General features: G+C 50.1%; 1 protein-coding gene across 4 annotated transcripts in view; it reads right to left on the bottom strand.

Annotated features, from left to right (window-relative positions):
• The window catches only part of LOC123350895 (thyroid adenoma-associated protein homolog), a 37,738-nt gene extending 23,653 nt beyond the window's left edge, over positions 1 to 14,085 (bottom strand). For all 4 annotated transcript variants that reach the window (XM_044989764.1, XM_044989763.1, XM_044989762.1 and 1 more), the window contains exons 1-12: positions 13,955 to 14,085; positions 11,347 to 11,524; positions 8,876 to 8,962; positions 7,918 to 7,945; positions 6,855 to 7,003; positions 6,461 to 6,583; positions 5,603 to 5,723; positions 4,922 to 5,070; positions 3,678 to 3,762; positions 3,149 to 3,285; positions 2,255 to 2,452; positions 1,023 to 1,734 (exon numbers count right to left, since the gene is read on the bottom strand). In XM_044989764.1, coding sequence (XP_044845699.1) covers positions 1,023 to 1,734; positions 2,255 to 2,452; positions 3,149 to 3,285; positions 3,678 to 3,762; positions 4,922 to 5,070; positions 5,603 to 5,723; positions 6,461 to 6,583; positions 6,855 to 7,003; positions 7,918 to 7,945; positions 8,876 to 8,962; positions 11,347 to 11,524; positions 13,955 to 14,079 — 2,092 coding nt within the window. In that variant the 5' untranslated portion in view covers positions 14,080 to 14,085. The remainder of the gene's footprint in view (positions 1 to 1,022; positions 1,735 to 2,254; positions 2,453 to 3,148; positions 3,286 to 3,677; positions 3,763 to 4,921; positions 5,071 to 5,602; positions 5,724 to 6,460; positions 6,584 to 6,854; positions 7,004 to 7,917; positions 7,946 to 8,875; positions 8,963 to 11,346; positions 11,525 to 13,954) is intronic.
• Between the last annotated feature and the right edge of the window lie 10,445 nt (positions 14,086 to 24,530).

The raw sequence follows: 24,530 nt of genomic DNA on the forward strand, positions 1-24,530 counted from the left end.
GCACTTGCAGAAAGGAACTTTATTTCTGGACGTGCTCAGACAGTTTGGTTTTGGGCCAAGAATGCCAAAATGTCCTATCGCCCCAGGCTGTTGCAATATGACCAACACCTCTCCCTTGCACAGCACTTCTCGAAGCGCTTTACACCGGAAGGTCAGTATTGTTCTCCCCATTTTTACAGATGGGGAAACTGAGGCACAGAGCAATGAAGTGACTTGCTCATCAGGCCTATGGCAGAACCAGGAATCTCAAGTCGCTGCTTCTCCTCTGTAAGCTTTCCAGTTCTCCAGACTCTTGAAATGTGGAGAAGCATCCAAATTTCAGAGTGTTTATCCCAACTGAACCCAAATGCTTGACCCACTGATGTTGGCCCAGCCTCATTACCTGCACTGCAAACCCCAAACATTCTAACCCAGGCGTCAAGCTCCCCAAACTTATGAGACTAACAAAATGATTATAATCCCCCCTCCCAATCAATTGATTTGCCATCTGCTTTCTGAGCCTTTAGGGGGTCACAGTTCCTAGCTTTTCTTCACAACCAGGCAGCCTAGAAAAAATAAATAAAAGCGGAGAGTCTCACAGTCACATGACTCCAGGAGCTGAGACTTTAAGAAAAAATACCAAAGATTGTGAAATTCGTGATCAAATCACAAGAGTTGGTATTGCTGAGTTACACGCCCGCTGGCTGGCTCGGCGGTAGCAGGACTGGAGCTCAGAAGAGAGCAGTCCTGGCAGATAGCTGTGGAATCACAAGGCCTGGTGCCAGAAGACAGAATCAAACTTCCATTAATGGTCCAAGTTGCCCAACCCCCACTGTCCAGGCCCAGTTGCACGACCCACCAGAGCTCCCTACGCGCATCCCAGCTCAAGTGGGCCACAAAAGGGTAGTGCTAGGTGATGGCTTTGTGTGTGAAACACCTAATCCTGGAGGCCACTGAGGTGAGAAGAGATGAAAAGTTAAGCAGCGATGGGAGCCTATGGGGACCAAAGGCTTGGAGTGAGATGTCAGGAGCGGCTCACTCACCTACTGCTGGTGCAAGTGCGCCTTCCGGATCCGCGCCGGCTGAGCGCTCGGTAGCTTTGCTCTGCATCTTGCCGCGCAGCTGAGAGAGCGCGCTGTCCCTCAGCCTGACCAGAGCCTTCCTCACTGCAGCCTGAAGCAGCTGCCGGAAAGAGGACGAGTCGCAGTTCAGGTTCAGTGGCAAGAATTCCTTCAGTAGACGGACCTCCACCTCTGACAAGGCCTGGTTGGTCCTGGGGCTGCAACACAGGAGACCCAGTGCTGCTAGGCGAATATTGTCCTCCCTGGAGTGCAAGCAGCAGCAGAGCCTTTCCAAAGTCTCCCCATCCAGGGGCAAGGCCCCGGTGATGATCTTGCGGCTGTTCAGCAGGGTGACCCACGCCCGAAGGTGGGCAGAGTCCCCACCACTGCAGCTCTCAGCAAGCAAAGCATAAGAGGCGGGGAAGAGCCGCAAAGTCCAGACAAGAAGGTAGTTGGAAGCGTTGCTCTGAAGGAAGGAGATGGGAGAGGTCAAAGCACTGACCAGGGTGGGCAGCCAGTGCAGTGCCCACTTCTGAGCCAGCTCCTCCTCTGTGGCAGGTTCCGCTCCCTCAATCCACTGCTTGCGCTGCTGTTGCAAAATGGTTTTATACACGTCTGATGCAGCTGGGCACAGGTGGTTAGTGGAAAGGCAGTTCAGAAGGTGCTGGGGAAGATCCTTGTAGGTATCCAGAACCTAGAAAACCCCAAATAACTTTACGGTCCTTGTTTGCTTCAGGCAGCCCCTGAACTCTCCTAACGCACCAAGGAAACAAGCCTTGCTCATCTTATTAGTAGCTAAACCAGAGGCTATATTATGACAATGGAGGAAGAGCAGCCTTCCCCCACCAAGGAGGGGTAGATCCCAACACAGGTGGTACTTTCTGGTCACTGGTGGCACTAAGCAATGCTGAGATACCACAGTGATCAGTGCTTTTGACTAAGGCTGCATTCAAATCAGTGACCCGGTGGTAAAAGGCTACATGTTCCAGCCCCAATTTTCCCAAGCTACCTATTGCATTTGATGTATTGTTTCTGTCCTCTTTCATGAGCTGGCTATTCTCTGTGCAACAGCTAAAGAGCTAACCTGGGCTCCTGGTTACCAGGTCAGAGAGACTGGGAACACGCAATACCTGTCCCACTGTGGGAAGCACTCGCGCATCCCACCCACGCATTAAGTGTCTTGGATACTGCGTGTCCCCACCAGGCTTCCTTACTTTCTCTGTGCCCACGTAGGGGAGAATGGCACACAGGGGGAAGTATCTGGCTTTGACCTGCCAGGGCATTGTGATAATTCTCTGCAGGAACTGTTCATAGAGGGGCCTCTCCAGGTCCTCGAAGCGATGGCACTCCAGGCGGTAGATCTCCAGGAGATGTTGGAAGGAGCTATGTATGAACTCTGACGCCCCTTCCACCTGAACAACCGGAAAAGAAATGCAAACTAAGAAGAGATTCTCTATCATGTCTCACTGCCGGATATTGCTAGAGGGGCTTTGACATCCTCCACCCTCCTTATCTGTCGCTAGGGATTGCCTGTCCTGTGGCAAATGATAACCAACATTAAGTCGTCCCATTTTTGCCACCAGCAATGGGGGCAGAGGACCCAACACAGCAGTCTGATGGGGCTTGGTAAAAGGCCCCACAGTGTCCCCGCTAGGGCTCCTTAATGGCATTTGCCAACGGAAAGCTGTCTTTACGAAACTGATGAGACGTGCCGAGTACGGGACTGCTCAGTGGGAGCACGGCTGTTGGAGTCTGGCTCCGCCAAGCTGCGAGAAAACTGGGCTCTCCTCGCAAAGCGGCAGCACTGACCGAACGTCGCGTCAGCCAGGAGGAAACGGCAATGCCAATGCGCCCAGCCCTATAATGTAAGGTCAGTCGTATCTTAGCAACCCTGCCTATGTTACTGTGCGGTGTGTTCTGCTCCCAGTGCATGTGAAATGAGCTAGGGACAGACTAAAACCCGGCCAGGCTGCACTGTGCACTTTTCTTCACGTGAAAGATGGGGAAGAAGGGAAGATTTCTGGATATTTTCTGGCTGCCCTGGAAGAGGCTGTGGCCTGTAGGAGCTATGCCCTCCCCCACCCCCCCCGCCAGGCTGGGTGCGTTACCGGGCTTTCTGCATTGTTCCAGATGAACTGGCACAGCCTGTGGAGCAGTTCAGAGTTCTCAGCCAGCATGCGGCTCTCCTTGACTTTCCGGATCTCGGGCAGACACTGCAGGACACGTTGCAGCCAGAGGGAGAAAACTGAAAGCACAGAACAGACTAGTACAGAGCTCTTCCAGCCAGCAAAACCTCCCACAGCTTGAGTAGGCAACCAGCTAGTGAGCAAACGCCTGCCTCTCTGAACACCATTTCCCCTGAGATTTCTCTGTGAATGTACCTTCTGCAGCAGGGGCTCGAGGCAAGATTAAGGCAAGCGTGTGCGTTACAGTAAGATGCTACTGAGGGGCCCAGGCTGGATTTGATTGGGCTTTAATTTCAAGGTGCCCTAGATATCCTCAAGCAGCTGAGTCACTCTCAGAAATTCCCCTTCCCATACGGTATGTCTATGGGGGTTTGCAGGTTCCTGCTGCAGTGGGTGGCAAACCTTTAAAACCCTCTTGATGTATAATCGGGGTAGGGCAGATCTTTATTACCTTGGAAACGGTAGTAATGATAATCCTTCTGCTCTTCGCTCACAGCCCAGACAGCTGGAAACAGCACGTCCAGCAAGAGACAAGCCTGCAGGGCATACACCAGTGTTAAGCAACAGCCGTCAGCTGAGCTACCACTGTCTTTGTGGTGTTGGGCTTTTCTTGCGGATTGATAGAAGAGCTTCCTAGACACCAGAACTTCAAAGAGGCCCTACTAGGTCATAATTAAGGCTAAGATTTTGTCACGGATATTTTTAGTAAAAGTCACGGACAGGTCACGGGTAATAAAGAAAAATTCACGGAAGCCCGTGACCTGTCCCTGACTTTTACTAAAAAAATCCAGGCTAAAATGGGAAGGGGCCGGGCAACTGTGGGGTGGTGGAGAGCTGCAGGGGTCCCCCTGCTCCTCCATGGCAGCTGGGGAACTGTGGGGGTCTCAAGTGAGGAAGCTTCCATCACCAGAGCTAGGCCAAGCTGCTAAAGCAATGGGCACTATGTAAATACGCTGAGTCAGCCTTTAGCCAGGACGGTCCCTGCTGAAATCCATGGAGGTTTCCCCCCATGCCCCCTAGCTGGGCAGGTTCAGTTCTCTCTTGGACTCCTCCTGCAAAGCTCTTTGCCATGACACCAAGACACACCGATCTGTTCACATGCAGTTTTACTCTTTGGCTCTTGAGCCACTGAACTGTTGCCTTCTTACAGCTCATATGGCAGCAGCGGATTGACTAATTACATAGAACGTTCCCCCTCCATCCAGCTAAGGCCCTGGCCATAGCAGGTGAACCAGCAACAGTCATGGTGCTAACAGACTTCTAGCATTCTTCTTCTCTTGATTACCCCTATGATGTGTTCGTGCCTATATCCGCTACTGAAGGGGTTACTCACAGCACAGCTTGACTTCCAAGATTCTCCCTGGGAAACAGATCTATCCATACTGATCAGGGAAACAAAGACCCCCTGGCAACAACTACATCTCAACACAAGGCCTTTGCCAACTCTCAGGGCTAAACTCGCTGCTGGTGCAGGTTGGTGCAGCTCAATCCAAGTGAATGGAACTGGCTTGCTCAGCAATGAATTCGCGTGCACCCCCCGTCCTCTCCCCAGTATCTAAAGCCACCCCAAGTACTTGCTGAGCCAACACCCAGCAACAGGCGAAAGGCTTTTCTAAACCCTTCGCCCAAAGCCCAGTTTGCTTGTCCTCTGCATTCCCCGAACAGAACGCTCGTTCTAACTTAGAGCTCTCCTACCTGGGGTGCGACGCTGTCCAGCCGGCAGCTCAGGATCTCCTTCTTGCAGCAAGTTAATAAACCCCTAGTAAGCACCAGTCTCGCTAAGCCGTCTGAACTCAGGACAGACGTCTCCACCTTCAGTTCCCCAAATCTCAGCTCTCCTGGTCCTAGGGAAAAATCACCAAGTTAGGACAGAGCAAAGACTTATCCAAACACTGACTTTCAAACCGCAAATCAGCCTTTTGTTTCTCAGGTTAACTTTAGTCCTTCACACCCATTAGTATTAATTGTAGCACAGGTCAGAGCCAGGCACAGTGTGAGCAGACAGCGCAGAAATATGGCCCATGCAACACAGGGCCTTCCCTGAGCGGACTCTCCCAATCATGCAGAACCGTGTGGCTGCGCCTGCCAAACACAGCGTACGCTGCCTGCTCCAGAGTGGGAGGGACTCAATCTGCAGAAATAAAAGGTAACCTACTGTGCCGCCTTGTCCCATGGTCCGAGAGCCCCATATCTAGGCTTTGCTGGACACTTCCTCCCCTTCCTTCACCTGGGAAGGCAGAATGGCCTCTAGGGAAGTGTGATCTGTTCCTATTCAGCCACTGACTCTGTCACCTTGGGCAGGTCACCTCCCCACCTTTGGAAAGCACGTTGAGATCTAGTGCTAACAAGGATCGTTACTGAAGATCAAGTACGCACCTTGGTCGACTAGCTGGAAAAGAGTCAGCACAGCTCTGGCCCCTCTCTCTGGCTCAGCAGCAGTGTTCACCAACATGCTCACGGCAGTGCTGGCCAGCAGGCGGGCGTCCTTGTTAGCTGTCTGAAGTCACCAGGGAAAAGGAAACTCACCTTTTAAAAAGCTTGTCTTTACAAAGCCATTTAAACATCACTTACTGCCCTCCCCTCTCCCTGCAAACAAAAGGCACTTACAAAGCCACTGGGGGTGTGCTGCACTTTTGCAGCACATAGGGTGGACTGGATCCTTCTCATCACAACTCTCCCCACTCCACTGCATTCACACTTACACGGCAGTGTACTGGACACACTGAAACACGTGTATTTCACATGTACAGATGTACTCGTGGGTATGTCTCCAGCTGGAAAGGGTGGAGACACCCATTACCAGCAGCTGTCACCTAGCATGGCACTATCACTGCATTCTAACGTGGCTTCACTTTAGTGCAGTTATTGTTCCCCCTCCACTAATCTCCACGGGAGCTGTGGATACTCAGCATCTCTCTGTAGCAGGCAACCTTTGTGTAGGTGCCTGTATTTGAAAATGTTGGCCTTATGTGTTCTGCCTCAGTTTCCCCAAGGAAACCGTAAAGTGGGGCTAATAAATTTTGCCTCCCTGGCAGGAGTGCTGAGAGGTGAAATTAGATAACGTTTGGAAAGTGCTTTGAACAGGTAAAGCATTATCCTTATTTCTCTATCCAGGGACGACAACTCCTCTCAGATCCAGGCTGGCCTGGCTTCACGTGGGCTCAAACTCTCTACAGCAGCTTGGCTGCTGTCTCATCTGGGCCCTGGCTGGGTAGCTGCCTGGACTATAATCACCTGCCCCATGATGACTTGCAGCAGAGATCCCAAAATGCTCTGCAGGATTTCACTGTTCTCGGCTTCGCTCCACACCAGAGGCGACACTTCCTTTGGCATCGCCTGGAAAAGCTGCAGGCAGGTCTGAAGAAGTAGAAGGATAAAGCGCAACCCTCTGTCACCTGCTAGATCTTTTCCTTAACAGTTCGACAATGCGCCTCCCCCCAACATAGGGGGGAACATTTTCTTCCAACCCTTAAGTCCTGCTGTCTTACGGGGGGGTGGGGGGAGGACACCAAATTCCAATGAATGTTTGGGTTTTTTAACCCCTTCTCTTCCTCTAGTGCTCGTGGGAGTTACAGCATGTTACAGGCATCCAGAGGAGACTATAACCCCCAAGCGATGTGGATCTTACCTTGACTGTGACATAACTCCACTCCCCGCTCCTTGCCGCTGGGTCCTGCAGCACCCAATTCAACGTGGCAGCTACACGCAGCAGCAGTGGGGCTAGGCCGAGTCTCCAGTGGTGTCGCCCTAGGCTGCTTTCCTCTATGAACATGCAAACTGCAGATAGGGGGGAGAGAGGCACACGGTGCATCAGATGCCAGGCACTGCAGCCGGAGATGCTGGGTCAAACACCTCAAGAAGTGGCCAGCAGCATCTATGCGCACACTGCAGCGAGTTATGATCAAACAAACTGATCCAGACGTCCACGCTCCAAAGGGAGGCCCTGCTCTTATGCGGGGCTGGGGAATCCCCTGCCTGTTGGTTTGGGTCCCAGGCTTTGAGGCCATTCCCTCTCTGCAGGGGTGAATATCCCCTGCTAACGCTCCCGAGTGGAGATTCAGAGATGACTCTTCCCCTGCCGGTGTTCTTAACTCATGAAAAGCACCAGGGAAAGGACAAAGGGTCGAATCTCTCCATTCTTGGATGGTTACCTGGAGCTGGTGATTCCTAGTGCTTATACCACTTTTCATCATCAACTGCGTATTCGCTAATTCATTCACCCCACCCTGGGGAGAGAGGCGAGTATAATGCTCCCTCTTGTATTTGTGGGGAAACCGAGGCACCAAAGTGACGTGACTTGCAGAAGGCTGCACAGAGTGTCTCTCTTCACACCCAGATCCTGCTCCTGACCACGCTGGGGATTTGCCCAGAAAAGCTCAGTCCACAGACAGTTCAGGCTTTTGGGGCCACATCTGTCGCCACTGATCTCCATGGGAGAAGGGCCAGGACATCGGGGACACTTCTGCTCGTCTCGTTCCCCAGTCACACTGAGTAGCGGACAAAGAGATTCAGGGACTTGTCTGAGGCGGGCCCCATGAGTCGGTAGCTCAGCTCATGATGAGCGTCAGGATGGCCTCAGCTCAGTCTCCTATTAACCACCGAGGCCTCCATCGTGGCTATTTGGGTTCATGTGGTTCTGCGGGTTAGTGTCACAGCTCTCAAAGGGGGCAGGGGGAGTCTTTGAGACTGACCTGTCTGGAGCTCTCCCGGAGACAGCACCTGCAGGGAGAAGGAAGCGCAGGCACGTTTAACACTCATGGAGGGCACAGCTGCTGCAGAATTGCAGCTAGAGGGACGCAGTGTGCTAGGAGAGGTCGGAGGGGTCATTAGAACCCGAGCAAAGCGCCTGCCAGCTGAGCTTAGAATCAAGCCTTCCCCCCAAACCACAGCACGCAGTTTCCCCCACCCAGGGCAGCACAGCCAGGGGGCCAGCCAGATCAGCGGGGCAGGGCTGAGACCCTCCGTTTGTCTCTGGGGTCCCAGGCCAGTGCGGCTGGGTGTTCTCCAGGAGCAGAGCTGACATACTCACTCCTAAGAGAACAAACGAATACACTTCAGTCAACTCCCTGAACTGTCAGACTCTCTGCTTTCTCCCCTGCACTGATGATAAACAGCTTCCTCCTTTAGAATCTGCCTCTTCGTCCAGCCAAGTTCTCTTTGGCGTGGTACAGATCACAAAGACCTGCCGTGTTACAATTCCCTACCTAGGGGGGCCACCAACCCAGCACTGGGCTGAAACACCGCCACCCAGAAGAGCAGGAGGCTGACTGTACAGAAGGCTGTTTTTAGTTACACACAAATATCTGGTGAACCCACAACTCCAGGACAGGGAACAAAAAGAACCTCCAGGCCAGGTACCGTGGAATGTGCTACATTGTCTCATTGTACAGGAGCTTTAAAATACAATGGGAGTAAGTACAGGGGTCCTAGGCAGCCTGAACTGGGCTTTTCCTGCCATATCACCATCCCCGGATCCAATGCTGCCCTTTGACTACGGCCCCAATCCTGCAATGTGATCTGCGAGCTCAGACCGCTGACGTCAACAGGACTCTGCACAGGCCTAGGGGTCCAAGCTGATGGATCCTGATGCGGGATCAGGGCCTCCCTTTATTTTCCGTGTTGCTCTAAAGAGAACTGAGTTCCTCTCACCTGTTTGTACTCGGTCAGGCTGCTCATTAACTTATTCACTTCCTCAGCAACCAGGGATTCTTTACCTTCCGACAACTTCGTAACAATCTGGGGGGAAAGGAAACCTCGAATGGTCCAGGTGTTTCAGGATCGTGCACAAATACCCAGACCAAGATGGGTCTGTCTACACTGCAGCTGCCAGAGAGCCTCCTAGCCTAGGTGGATGGACTCGCACTACTTCAGCTGGAGTGAGCTCGCTAAAAATAGCAGGGGGGACGTTGTGGCTCTGGTGGCGGGCTCGGCCACTTAACGCCCTGGACCTGAGACCAGCTGGCTATCGCGAGTCTCCAGCAGAGCCACAACATCCACCCTGATATTTTTAGTGAGCTAGCTAGTGCAAGTCTGTCTAGCTGGCTCCCAGCTGCAGCGTAGACATGCTCTGTGTGTGCTCTCAAGAGGGTAGATAATATGCTGCTGAACCCAGAATTAGGATTTAGACACAACAGACATTTCCCAAAGAGACAAGTACAGCCTCTTGAGTAAATGATGTGTGATTAAAACTAGCTGTGAAAAAATGCACAACAAAAAAAGGTAGGAATTTCAGAAAAAGAATCCATTTAATAACCGCGTTACTGTTGTCAAGCACCGTGCCAGATATGGAAAGTTAACGCTAACAGTCTGTCTAATGTCAGAGGGGCAGCCGTGTTAGTCTGGATCTGTAAAAAGTGACAGAGTCCTGTGGTACCTTATAGACTAGCAGAAGTACTGGAGCATGAGCTTTCGTGGGTGGATACCCACTTCATCAGACCCACTTCGGTTAGTCTGTCTAACGTCAGCAGGCTTTTCTATTAAATAGCTAAAATCAGCTTTAGTGTTTGTTTTCAGTCAAGGCCACAAGTTACAACAAGGAGCACTGGGATCTGGGATTTTAGTTCCGGCCCCTCTCTGCGCTTGTCTACACGGCCCTGTAGTTTGGACTACGGATAGGCACATTGCAGCACGCACACCGAAGTCTTTCAAAGAGGACTACGTTACTGTGAACCAGGTACCTTTTAGTCTGTGTCCGCAGCATCCACAGGGGGCAGTTACAGCATCGCACTACGGTGCACACTGCAATTCGCCTCTCCAGACTACTGGGCCATGTGGCCATAGCCTCTGTTCTGCCTTTTTTTTATATGTATTTATTCTCTTACGTAATGAAAGAGCTGAAGAAGAGCTCTGTGTAGCTCAAAAGCTTCTCTCTTTTACCATCCGAAGTGGGTCCAGTAAAAGATATTACCTCTCCCACCGTGTCTCTATAATGAATGAGAGACTGGACAGAACAATGACACTCCACTTGCTGGCTCTCCTCCTTATGTCTAGCTGCTAAACTCACAGATTTTGAAGGCCAGAAAGGCATCACAATGGTTATCTAGTCTGAGCTCTTCTGTAACACCGGCCAGAGAATTTCACCCAGTAATTAAGGCACTGAGCCCAGTCACCTGTGGTTTAAATGACATTACTAAGTTAAAAACAAATGAAATACTTTCCCTACTATTCACTTTCCACATAGCAATGGCTGTAGGAGTTGCCACCGAATGTTCTTTGATTGCAAATGGAAGGCGGGGTAGTCTGCACCGTCGGGATTGGGAAGGTGGGGTGGCCTGCGCAGTTGTGACTGGGGAGAGAGGTGTCCAGGAGCCAGTGTGGTCTGTGTTGCTAGAGCCCTGGTACAAAAGTCAAGTGTAGGCAGCTAGGCAAAGGGCCAAGCCTCTGTTTTTATTCTTGGTTTTCCTAGAGGGAAGGCACAAGCTGTAACCTCTACTCCCAGGGAAACTCAGTTAAGATTCAACATCTAGTTTGCAGCAAGGTTCTTTGTGTAGACTGAGGCACAAGACCACCCTGTAAGTGAATGGTCCAGGCAGGTCTCAGTCTCCGTTCGGGGTGGCAGGAGCCCAGGTGTCTATATTCCTAGCACTGACTTGCTGTGGGACCTTGGGTAAGTCACTTAACATTGCTGTAGTTCAGTTTCCTCAGCTGTAAAACGGGGATCGTAAGCCCTGTCTACCTAACGCTCTTGTGAGCATCCCTGACTGGACAGATACGTCTACGCTCCAGTTAAAACTCCATAGCTAGCCCATGCCAGCTGACTCGGGCTCACGGGCTGTTTAATTGCAGTGTGCATGTTTGGGCTGGGCCCAGGCTCTAGGATCCTGCAAGGCAGGAGGGTCCCAGAACTCAGGCTACAGCCTAAGCCCCAACTTCTACACTGCAATTAAACAGCCCCAAAGCCCAGCCCGAGTCAGCTGCATGGCCTAGCCCCGGGGTGTCTAACTGCAGTGTGGCCACCGCTTCTGAGTCACGGATGACAGGTGCTGTAGAGGCACCGAGTGTTTACTTTGCAGGCGCCCCTGCAAACAATGGAAGTTGACTGTTGTTGAGCAAACCCTGGCATAACGTTGCAGCCTGACCCACCCAGGTGAATGGAGCGGCCGCTGTATAACACGATTTACCTGCTCGAGCTTATGGAAGGAGCTGGAACTGCTGGTCGTCTCCATTTGGAAAGCGAGCACGCAGCGCACTAAGGGAAGCACGTCGGCATCGTCTAGTTCCCATATCCCCTTGCTGAGCTCCTGAAAGAGCAGAAGAGCCTCCTCCAGATTTTTATCTTTACATCTCTTCACAGAACCCCTGGAAAAATTAAACACCGGATTGCCATGTGAACGCTGACTTGTTCCAAACATCTCCGACAGAGAGAGAAAGAGTTCAGACCGCAGCTACGGTCAGTATAGTCACGGAGCGGGACAGGGAAAACTGCCTGGCCTTTGCTTAGCACCCATCCCGACAGTACGTATAGCGCGCATGTTTAAATTATATTTATTCATTTAAATCTATCGGTCTAGATTTTCATAAGTGACTAGTGATTTATAGGTTCCTCACTTGTTTCCTCACCAAAACCATCTGGTGTTCCACCGTTTGCTTTAAAAGATACTAACACGTATATAAAGGCTGGGGCCAAGGTTGGTAAAAAATAAAATAATTCTGCAAAATCTCTAGATAGGAAGCAGAAGAGGGGAGGTCGAATAAGATCAGACTGGTCCTGTGTAATGTAAATGCAGCGCTGGAAAAGGGTTGGGGCCCAATGTCACTGAATAGAAGAGAAATAGTTCAATTTCATTCTGCTTTACAGCACCAGCCTTGTAAAGCAAAAATCAACCAAACTCTCCATATAACCACAGGTACAAATCCATAAACCAAGCCGCATCTCCAGCATAAACACAGCAAGGAACCCCAGCAGGGAGCAGAGAGTGACTCCCCTCATAAAGTATCCCCTTTTCTTGGGCTTGGATCCACAGGCGGGCAGCACCCTAGAGCAAGACTGATTTTTGGCAGGAATCTGCGGACCCACTTGCAGGCTAGGAGTCTACGTTAGAAACGGGCCAATATCTGAAACAGAATGACGTGCCACGGTGGGAAGGAGCAGTTGCAGGCTGAAAACTAGCATCGTTTTGCTTTGCATAAGGCGGTGTCTATGGCCCAAATGCAGGACTTTAGCTGGGTGCTGCTGGCTCTACACTCACTATCACTTTCCAGTCAGAATCAGGGATAACCATGCTTAGTTGGAGATGGGAGAGAGGGAAAGTGAAAGAGGAATACAACCGCTTGAAAGAATTACCCTCCCTCCCTACAGAACTAGTTTAGCCAAGACATCCCCGTGTCCCCTTTAGTTGCCTGCACACTGAATAGTCCTTTACTTGTTTTCAGTCCTCGCATTACTGTCATTTCCAGCTCTCTCTCTCTCTCTCTCTCAGCTGTCACACAGCGGCTTCGTGCAGGTAGTTTTTACACCTCTGAAGACCTGGCCTGGGTATAAGTCTGATTAAAACAATACGTGAAATGAATTTGATTTCAAACTAACGACTGACTGTCCGCATCCCCCCTACACGGACAGGAAGTCTGTACAGTGAGGAGACCAGGGGGCTGCGGTGGGTCAAAATGAGAGGCTGTGGCTCAGCAAGTCAGTACAGAGATGTGGTGAGAAGGGGCCAGGCGGTGCTGAGGCTCAGGACTGAAACGCAGTGGCGGAGAGTCCAAGACTGGAATAGCCTGACTGTGCTGTAGGTCAGAAGAAACGTGAACTTTGTACTCAGCCTCCCACAACACCCACTCGCGCTGCTCCGCTCTAGCCAGGCCCTCGCTTTCGGGAACGCTAGTATTTAACCCACATTTACCCAGCTACTAAAAACAAGGAGAAGTGTTGAACTGGCAGCCCCTGGAGGCAGGGACTGCCTAGCAAAAGGGGGTGCAGGGCCATGCCTCCACCAGCCAGCCACTACAGTCATACGAACAAACTAACCCTGAAGAATGGTTACAGAACAAACCCTTTTGATCCTTAAAGGGAAGTTACATTTGGCTTCGAAGTTAAACCTGGTAGAAACTTTCCCACCATGAAAACAATCCACTGAAATCCGTTTTTTCTCAAGGAAACAGACGCCGGCGCCGTGCGCAGCCCAAACACCGGAGCAATGAAACCTGACAGACAGAGCGACTATAATCCGAAGTGAGACCGATTCCACTGACCCTTCCTGCCAGCACGGCACGAAGTGAGGACAGCGCATCGAAGGGGACAACAAGCTGAATGTCAAGACAGACTCTCCCACCCACGCTGGGTTAGTAACGCAGGTAACAGCCCAGCTTCTTATCACACGGGTTTGGTTTTCAATTGAGTGTCTCTTTAAGCTGCCACGAACCAGTCACCGGGGGCCAAACTGTCACAGGCCATTGCCAGGCGATAGGAGCCCCCTCCCGGGCCACCTTCCTGTGCAACCTGGGCTCGGGTGACCAGAGAGCACGTGTGAAAAACCGGGACAGGGGGTGGGGGGTAATAGGGGCGCATATAAAAAAAGCCCCAAATAGCGGGACTGTCCCGATGAAATGGGGACATTTGGTCACCCGAAGCTGGGCACAAGCCCAGGCGCTGGGGGCACGGAGGGGAGCGGGCAGGGACCAGGGCGGGACCCGGCCTCTGCCCCCGGCCCCCTCCCCGGCGCGCCAGCAGCACGCGGGGAGCTGCTCTCCGTGGACCCCGGGGCAGGAGGGGGCGCCCCGCCCCGCACTCACCCCGCGAACTGCTGCAGCTTCTGCAGGAAGGCGAGCAGGGCCCGGCAGAGCCCCCGCAGCGGCTCCCTGCGCCCGAGCCCCCGGTAGAAGGCGAGGCAGGCCTGGGCCTCCTGCGCCGCGCCCATGGCCCGGCCCGGCCCGGCCCGGGGTGGGGGGAGCCAGGCTGCCCCGGGGAGCTAGCGCGGCACGTGGGCTCGGCAGCGGCGGGGCACCAACAGCGCCCGAGTCCCGACTCTGGGCGCACTGGGCATGCGCCACCGAACTGCGCATGCCCAGTAACCTTCCCTGTTGCCGCTGCCCTCACTGCCACTGACGATTTGCTGCCTGCTGGGGGGGGGGGTGTCAAAGCGTTAAGGGGGCAAATCGCAGCGGGGGGGGGGGGCGGATGCCAGGGTCTGGGCCGGGGCAGAAATGTACGGGGGGGCTCAAGCTGCGGCAGGAGAGGGGCCGAAGGGGAAAAATCGGGGGGGGGGAGGAGACGCTGCCGGACCCTGTGCGGGGACAAAACCCCCGTTTAGGGAGGGGGAGGGGCACAGTGACCCCGTGGGAGGAGCCACTTGCTGTGCTCGGAAATCTGGGGGCGGGGCGGGGGGGGCAGAGGCTGTTTTCGTTCTGCTCCCAGGACGCTGCATCGTGTCAGCCCCGGGGCAGGGGGCGGGTTCCTGGGGCTGAAAGGGCCCGGCCGCCCCGCTCCCGGCGGCTCCTCTCGGTCTCGCATAAGGGCTGCGGGGCTCGTCACTGCTCCCGCCGGGCGGCGGAATGCGGTGACCCGCTGTACAGACGCCCCCGCCCGCCCTCCAGCCCTGCCGCCCCCCGCGCTTTGAATGTGTAAAAGTCTCTTCTATCAGTTTCTGTGTCTCTATGAAATCACTGCTGCTCCTTTCTCTTATACAACGTGCTGAGTTGCTCACTCCCTCCCAGAGCCCCCTCCTGTACCCCAATCCCCTGCCCCAGGTCAGAGCCTGCACCCCTCGCTCAAACTCCCCATAGCCTGCAACCCTCCTGCACCCCAACTCCATCCCAGAGCCTGCACCCCAAAAAGGGCCGGATTAACCTTTCGTGGGCCCGGTGCTAAACATATTTGTGGGCTCCCATTGGGGAAATGGGGACATGGGAGCAGAGTCCTCAGCGCGAGGGGCTGGCCGGGGGCAATGGGAGATGGGTCATGGCACAGCAGGGACAGTCCCGCTCCAGCCAGCCCAGAACAAGGGCACTGTTTACAAACTGGGAGTTGCCAGACGCACACTGGCCAGCCCTGCCCTGCGCTGCCATCGTGCTTCTTCCCCTTGGGGGCCGGCCCGTGCTGCACCATGCTACCCCCTGCCCAGCACCCCTCTGGCTCCCTACGCCCAGTGCCGCACCACCCAGAGATGGTCACGTTGCGTCACGGAAACTGCATCTAGTTGCAAAATGGGAGGGTTGCTATACGTGTTGAACTGCAACAAACTAAAAATATTCCGGAGGAATTCAGAAGCGATGAAGGGTTTGAAAGAACACTGGTACATTCTCTCGACCTTGCTGAAGAAATAGACTTTCTGACAGAATTTGAACCAGAGCCAGTTTGCATTCGGCAAAAGAAACAGCAGTTTTTGTATGAAGGATGAGATACCCATTCAGAACCCAAAACAAAGGTTCAAAGTGAATTTCTACTTCGCAGTCCTTGATACTGCTGTTCACTCGGTTGAGGAACGATTTCAACAGATGCAGCAGCTAGAGTCAGTATTTGGCTTTCTATATGATACCCACAGCTTGCAAAAGAAAACACCAAAACAGATAAGAGAATTTTGTATAAAACTGGAGGCGACGTTGACTCGTGAAAATTCAAAAGACATTGATGCTACAGATTTGTTTAGTGATTTTCAGGCTTTTTCAAGATGACTTAAGAAACATTCCACTCCTGAAGAAGTACTGACGTTTGTTTGTGAAAATAAACTCACAGACAGTTTTCCAAACATTTGTATAGCTCTACACATTCTTTTAACTTTGCCAGTTTCCATAGCTAGTGCGGAACGTAGCTTCTCAAAGTTAAAATTGATCAAAACATCTGCGTTCATCAATGGTGCCAGAGAGACTTGTTGGACTTGCCACAATGTCAATAGAGCATGAAATTGCTGGAAAACTGGATCTGAAAGAACTAGTGACTGAATTTGCAAACCTTAAAGCAAGAAAAGTCATGTTTTAAGAGCACAGTGTTTTTTATTCAGAGTGTTTTGTAAATACAGGTTAAAGTTCATTGAAGAGTTTTCTTATTTGTATATTGTATGTTGTGGTAGTGGCAGTTAAAGCAGGACAGCGTAATGGATGATTTTGGATTTGTAATAATAAAAAAAATTAACTAACATTTTGACTGCATTTTTTATTTGAAATCAGACTGAAATATCATCTAGCTGTCATGTACGAATCTATACTGAACATTTTGTGTCTCTATTTTATCTGATGTCAGAGGCATTGGTTGGATGGATGGATGGACAAACCGAATAATTAAGCCTCTGTTTTAAAAAAAACTGCTTAAAAACATTAAAAGTAAAAAAGGGGAAAAATGTTTACCAAAAACCTCAGCCTAGATCTGCCCTGGAGGTTTGGGGGTGGGGGTCACTGATTGCATGGTTTGCCTAGGGCGCCAGTTGCTGGCAGCTAATCTAGGGCCGCCCCGGGGCAAATAATACCCATCTCAAAATGCAAGAAGTAGAGAGTAATGCCATACTGTGCCTTCTCTCTTGCACTTTCTCTCACACGCAACACCACACCATAAGAAAATGAATAGTAATTGACAACAGTCACCACCCTGAGGTCCAGACAATACCCCTCAACATGGAAAAGCCTATGGAAGCTGCCACCTCAGATTTCTGCTGCTCAGTTGGGAACCAGTTTGGTGATGAGAAATCCATCAAAGCGGGTGGTGTTGTGGGAGCTGCAGGATCTTTTGCAGGGATTAGTGATCAAGGTGGCCAATATTCCTGAGATCACTAATGGATTTAAATAGTTGGGTTTCCCATACGGCGGTGGGGTCACTAAAGGAACCAGTTTTCCCATTCTGTCCTCCCTGTCAGGCACAAAAATACATTAACAGGACAGGGTACTATTATTTGGTGTTCCAAACCTTAATTGATCATCACAAGAAGTTGATGGACGTCTGCCACGTGGCCTGGAAAAGTCCGTGATGTGAGAACTTTTAAGATCTTTAGGTTCCTCCAGAGAGGATAGAATGAAACACAATAGTGACAAGGATGGTGGGCAAGTTCCCACTATGATCTGTAGGGTCCCAGAGTACCCACGAGCCATGCTGAGATGGTTGAGCAGGCCAAGCGAAATCTCTGCTCCTGGCTGACGCATTGGTGAGGTCTGTGCCAAGATGGCTGAGCAGTTAGCAGGGAAGTGTCATTCACAGAGACAAGGTCAGTAACCAACAACACGGAACCAGGGAGATGTGTCATGTTTTTCAAAGCTCTCCCTTCTCTTCTGAGTGCGGGGCCCCTACTCCCACAGATTGCAAAGCCAACAGGAAAGTTTTGCAGGTGCTGTTTCAGTCACAGGGGGAGGCAAGGTTTCCCCATAGCAGCCAGGAGGAAGAAATTCCTGCTCCCGGCCAGGAAATAGACAGGGTCTGTGTCCAGCTGTTGGAGAAGGCTGCAGAGCACCTCCCATTCCTCAGAGGGTTGTCTTACCTATCATGCCTCCATTGCTGAAAAAGGCTCTGACTGCACCCTTCTCAGATACCAGTGGATCCTCTGTCTCCAGCCCCTTCCACTCTTCCCACTGTGCGGTGAACCCCCACTCAGTGAAGACCCAGCTGCAGGAGGTTGTGTGATACAAATCTCCTTCTCCATGGCAAGAGCTTACCTCCTCTTCCCTTGCAGCCTCCAGGGTTCCCACAGGAGGTGGTAGACACGCCGGGCACATGCCTCCATCCTGTCCTTGCCACAGTTCCTGAGTGAACGGCATCACTGACCCCTCCTGGTCTCATGGAGTGCACCACCTCCCAGAGCTCAAGCCTTTGGCCACCACCCAGCTCTGGGTGGAATCATGCAATTCTCCACCCTCAGACTGAGCCGGGGGTTGCAGTCCCATGGTACTAGCTGTGATTACCTCAGCGCGTGTGACTTAGGCTCACACCCTGCGGTTCTGTCCCCTCCTAGAGCAATGCCAGTGGTTAATACAGTGACCAGCCGGGCCTCCTTAAAGCAAAGTATTTATTTAGAACACACGCATTTTAGAGAAAATATGCCTTAAAAACAATACAGCAGACTGGACACATTTTCCCTAAGACTTACCGTTCCCTGGAAGGCCCATTTCTTTAGATGCCTCTCTCAGCCTGCCTCCCTAGACAGATGCTGACAAATGACCCTCCTCTCCTCCCATTGAGAAGTGCTTTTTAACTCTGCAGTATTCTTATGCTCGCCAAGTTCCCAGCCTGGCAAAACAAGTGTTCTTCCTGGGAAACAGGATCCTTGAAGCTGATACCTTTGAGCCCTAGAAGGTCATCCTGGAGTTCTTGGACCAGTGCTCTTTGCGAGCTGCTGAAGAACCTCACTGCATTGGCTGGCCTGCTTTCCCCCCCGCCCCCCGACATTCAGTTAAAGAGAATGGGCCAGATCCACCACTGATGAAAATCGGTGTAGTTCCATTGACTGTAGGTGCTGGTTGGGATAGCTCAGCTCTTAACCTGATCAGCTGGGATGATTGTGTGGAAAATGGCATCTTGCTGTAACTGACAGTGACTGCTACTTCCTGGGATGGCCACAGACAGATCCCAGTCTGCAGCTTGCAGCTACATTTGTTATATTCACTGTCCTGCTTTACAAATGAATATGGAAGCACAATTCCAACACCTGCAGATATCAGTTCCCTTGGATACCTGTTTTATACTAGTGAAAGTGCACTCATTTCACTGGTGTTACGCCGGTGTAAACCAAGGATAAGTGAGTGGAGACTCAGGCCCTACTTGCCTGATTCTCTGTTGCCCTGAACCTTGTGTAGCTATGACACCTGTGCAAAGTGGGGGTAGAACAGTACCAAGTCAGAACTCTCTGCTCACAGGTGTGCTAGTGGTGGCATTGTACATCCACTTCCCACAGGTGTAAATGGCTACATGAGGTGCAAGGCAGGGCAGAATCAGGCCCAGGGTCTGGTGGTGTCTGTGCTGTGTGAATCTGGCTCAAACAGCCCTTGTGCTGTTGACAGAAGGCAGGGGAGGGAAGGGGGCATTTTTCTCTAGTTTCCCCATAGGAAGGTTTTTTTAAACCTATAAATTCACTTTTGACAAATGAACGGCTAAAGCAGATTAACCTTTTTGTTAATCCTCTATAATGGCTTTCGAATCTCCTTAACCAATAAGAAAGCGATAAGAGCCCGTTTCTTTTCTTTTTATCTAGATCTACATTGTTCCCCCCTTGTCTATTTTTTTTTCTTGTTTTATTTTCCTTTTCTTTTCTCATATGAAATAGCCCTGAGATCTTATCTCCGGAGAGGCTCAGTAAACACAACATCAATAATCCCTTCCTTTTATTCCCTGCCGGTAACAGGGTGCAAAGAAGTGTCTGCCGATTGGGATTTGATTACCAGCCGCTATCGAAAGTCTCTTTGTAAGATCTGCGTGCTAAATCCCATAATTCTTTGATAAAAGAAGTATTACCAGTCCATTTTCTGAAGTGAAAGGTATGGGGGGAATGAAAGAAAGCAATCAGCAGAGATACTAATAGGCTAAGCGCGGGTGTCTGGGTGGTGGAAAGGCAGGGACGGCCAGGGGAAGCTGGGGAAAGAAGCCCTTTGTTACAGACGGGAAATAGGAATTAATCCGTTTCAGGGGGCATGATTCTTACAGCGAAAACCACCCTGGGTAAGATTCTGCTCACACTTACACCAGTTTCAGTGCCTTTAGTCCGGATTGACATCCGGGCATCTGAGAGCAGTATCTGGGCAAGATTCTCCTGGTGTTTGTTCTGTGCTTCAGTGTTTTGTATAAGGGAACTTCTAATAATAAACCAACTCCTGTATAGTGGGCCTGGTTCGCCACTGCCTTGCATCCAGCGTAAAGTAGGTAAGACTATAAGAACGGCCATATTGGGTCAGACCAATGGTCCATCTAGCCCAGTATCTTGTCTTTTGACAGTGGCCGGTGCCAGGTGCTTCAGAGGGAATGAACAGAACCGGGCAATTATCAAATGATCCATCCCCTGTCATTAGGATGACTAGATGTCCTGATTTTATAGGGACAGTCCTGATTTTTGGGTCTTTTTCTTATATAGGCTTCTATTACCCCCCCACCCCATCCCGATTTTTCACATTTGCTGTCTAGTCACCCTACCTGTCGTCCAGTGCCAGCATATAGAAGTCAGAGGCTTAGGGACACCCAGAGCATGGGGTTGCATCCCTGGCCATCTTGGCTAATAGCTATTGATGGACCTGAACTGAACTAATTTTTTTTTAATCCAGTCATAGTTTTGGCTTTCACAACATCCCCTGGCAATGAGTTCCACAGGTTGACTTTGTGTTGTATGAAGAAATACTTCCTTATGTTTATTTTAAACCTGCCGCCTGTTAATTTCATTGGGTGACCCCTGGTTCTTGTGGCTTGTGAAGGGGTAAATAACACTGCCCTATTCACTTTCTCCACACCAGTCCTGATTTTATAGAGCTCTATCATATCTGCCCTTTGTCGTCTTTTTTCCAAGCTGGATGGTCCCTGTCTTTTAATCTCTCCTCAGCTGGAAGCTGTTCCATACCCCTGATCATTTCCGTTTATTACAAACCCGACCAAGTCAGAAGGGCACAATGAAATTCTCCCCTCACCCCAATCCCAGTATATTTACAGAATTATAGAACAGAGTTCTTATAATACATGATTCCAGTACAGAGTAGCAGAGGGACAAGGCTATTAAGAGGTAAAGAAAGGAAAAGGAACAAAGATACTTATATACCTAGAATCACATCATAGAATATCAGGGTTGGAAGGGACCTCAGGAGGTCATCTAGTCCAACCCCCTGCTCAAAGCAGGACCAATCCCCAGACAGATTTTTACCCCAGTTCCCTAAATAGCCCCCTCACAACCCTGGGTTTAGTAAGCTAATGCTCAAACCACTGAAAGATCTGTGTTTTCTAGTGAGAGTTGAAAAGAAAGGGAGGCTCAATTGGCAGAAAGATATAGGGAGGCTTCCTGAGATATCAGGAGCGGTAGAGAAGAAGGTTTTCACTCTGTCAGCAATAAGATAGTGAGGAGACTCAGAGAGAAAGTTGGTGCTAGATGAGAGAAAGGAGACAGATGGGTAGTAGAGAGGTATGTGGATGGAGTGGCTCTCAAGGAGGCTCAAATATGGAGAGATTTCCCAGGGTAGCGCTAGTGGGCTTCTTTTTCTTGGGGAACCCTCCGTTCAGAACAAACTCACTCTGAGGGTACGTCTACACTGGCAGAGTTACAGTGTTGGCAGTTACAGTGCCGCTCAAAGAGCGCTAAAGGGAAACCGCTGTTGTGTGTTCACACTGTTAGCTGCCTGCTCAATTGTGTGTTCACACTTGCGGCACTTGCAGTGGTATTCGGAGCAGTGCACTCTGGGCAGCTATCCCACAGAGCATCTCTTCCTCTTCTGCTGCTAAGAGTTGTAGGAAGGCGGAGGGGGTCACGGAGCATCCTGGGTCCTGTCCCAATGCCCCATGATGCATTGCTTCACATCCCAGCAATCCCTGTGCTTCCGTCTGCATTTGGCGCCATCTTTCAACGGTTTGTGTACTGCACACTCTGCTCTGCCTCTTCGGTCTGCAGGAATGGACCCCGCACTGTTGACCAATATGCTGCTCACTCTCACTAATGTTTTCCTGCACTTCAGGAGCCTTTAAAATATTTCAAAACGAAAAGTTGATGCCCGTAATGTAAGTGCACTATAACAAACATGGCCCCAGAAATGTGAATTACTGTTATACAGAATTACCCAGAAGTTCAGGTGTTCATTCGTAAGTGAAAATGTATTCACCCCACGCAGGAGAAAAAGAGAATCTAAGGAGTGAGGGGAGGATTTCTTCAGCCCTTCACATAAATATGTCACAGGACAGCCAGGAGAGAGCATATTAACCACCCTTAATACATCTGAGACGTGGAGTTCTCCTTTACCCAATTTGCTTTGAGTCAGTGAACTGTAATATTGGCACTCAATAGGAAGACGTCATATAGCATTGCCTGAAAAAATATAAGGAACTGGCCTTTATACAGATTTTGTTTTGGTGGATCAAAGTTGTATGTAAAAGGAAATTGATCAAAATGTTAATCAAACCTTGTGCAAGGTGCTATTTTTCCCAGGGGGAGTCCTGTTAGGAGAAGAAAGGAGGTTATGCTAATATTTACTTGAAGGAAATAGTGAGAGAGTGAAGCAGTGAGAATATTTGTGATCCAGTGTACTTTTATTTATTATAGGGCAGGTGAAATATACCTATACTGGAAAAGGCAGTAATAAAGGGACACTGAAACCAAGTAATGAGTTACACAGGAACTTGGTTATAGAGCTAATGATCAGAGAGGCCTGGTTAACTGCTCGATTAGTATAATTACATAGATACAGCTCAACAGTTCGTATAAGGATCCTACTAGCATCACTGACTAAGAAAATGGAAAGTGGAAGATCTATACAGCTGTTTCATCCTGATGGAGAAAACAATTTCTTAAGTAACTTTATATTGCTGCATAATGACCAAAAAGAATTTTAAGTGGATAAGCACCTTTAACTTTCTCTCGATCCCAGCTTATTCATGTTTCCCAATAGTAAAACCAGAATAAGACCATTTTATCTGTCATCTGCTTCATCTGCTGTGCAGCAACAGTTCCAGCATTGTCCTGTAACTAAGTTGACCTCTGGGTTGACCTAATCTGGGTTGACGATTCCAGCACCATTGACATGACACTGAGGGTCCCCAGTCCCTCTGGCTCATCCTAGTTTGGTGATGAGGCCCCATGCCAACAACACACCACAGAAGGGCCTTAACCCTTTTGGGTTGACCTAATCTGACACCATTGACACAGTACTAAGTCCCCAGATCCCCTCCCCAATGCTAATGTGACAGAATGGAACAGCAAATCGAATTCCAGATGTGTGAAGAGAGTGACACCATCCATGACCAAGTGCAACAGACTCTAGGAAGTGAAAAGGCCAAATGAAGGCAGGATCCCATCCCTGGCCTTGTGTGTCAAGCTGTAGGGCCAGAAGCATCTGAAAAGAGAACACTTGACGCGTAACAGGTGATACTGAAAAAAGTAGAGAGACTTTGGGAAAGAACTACTAGTGGCTCATTGTCTGTGGCCATATCTTGTGCCTTGATCCCATTAGTTTTGATGAGCTAAATGGGGCATGCTGCGATGGTACCTAGACGGGAGACCTTCAAGAAACAATTAATTAGGTAGCACTCTTTTCTCTTAGCTGTTATTCACCCAATGCCTTGGCATGGTCTGGGGGAGACAGTGCTACAGACAGTGTTATTTTTAGATGAGACACTGTTGCCAATTCTTATGATTGTATTGCAAGTCTCGCGATAGTTGACATTTTTCTTAAACCGTCAGTTCCTGGAGCCAAGTTATCTTGTAAGAATCCCAGCTTTCATTTAATAAAGCAAAATTTCTAGCCCTCGGGACTGCAGAGAAGAGCTTAAAAATGTGACACCTTCCCCCCAACGGCTCAAAAACAAGAAGGCAAATAAAAAGAACCCAAAACATAATACTTGTAAAATCTCATGATTTTTGGGACTGTGACGTGATTTTTGAATGCTCATGGTTGACAATACTGGACATAAGGCTCTGACTGCATCCTGGTCATTAACGATCCCATGGCATATTTTGTAAGAATGGAATGTTAACTCTGGTGTCATGGCCCAACTTGAGGGACTGGAGTGTCTAGATCCCTAAATTCTCCCTGCAGTTCAGTATTCATCTTCACTTCTTCTCAACTCGAATGTGGTGTGGCTATGCCCTGGGATAAAGCAGACAAGTTCCAGCTCAGAGGTGGCTGCACCTCAATGGTGGGTGGTTGAGCCCTTTACATATCACTTGCCTACCTCACAGGAGTGTTGTGAGCCTAATTAATTTTTATAAAGCACGTAGAGATCCTCCTCTGAAGCATACTATATACATACACAGTATCTGTAGTATTGTTATTACTTGGACAGTGGGGAAAAATACAATTTCCCTGTGGTCTGAGCAGAAAATAAATCAGCAGTCATGGGGAGTCCTCACCTAGCAAAGGGCTGCACTGCTGCTAAAAATGATTCCCCCTCCCGTCCCTCAAGCTCAGCTCCCCTCCCTCGCTCATATTGTATGATATGACAGTTTCCTTTTGATGGGCAAGCTTTCATTTGGCCAGAGAAAGGGATAATTTGCTTCTTTTAAGGAGTTAATCCTCTGGTCCATTTCTGGGCTGGACAACAGCTATTCTCCCCCTGCCTTGGATCGGAGGCTCCAACACAATGGAGATCATACCCACCTTCAAATCTACACTCGAGATGGAGAAATCAGATTTCCTTCCGGAGTCATTTCTGTAGGATTAGCTAAATCTTAGATCCACACTAACCCCTCACAAAGCTGCCAAGATTAGTTAGAATTTA

The sequence above is a fragment of the Mauremys mutica genome, chromosome 16, assembly GCF_020497125.1.
Source record: "Mauremys mutica isolate MM-2020 ecotype Southern chromosome 16, ASM2049712v1, whole genome shotgun sequence".
NCBI classification, from domain to species: domain Eukaryota; kingdom Metazoa; phylum Chordata; order Testudines; family Geoemydidae; genus Mauremys; species Mauremys mutica.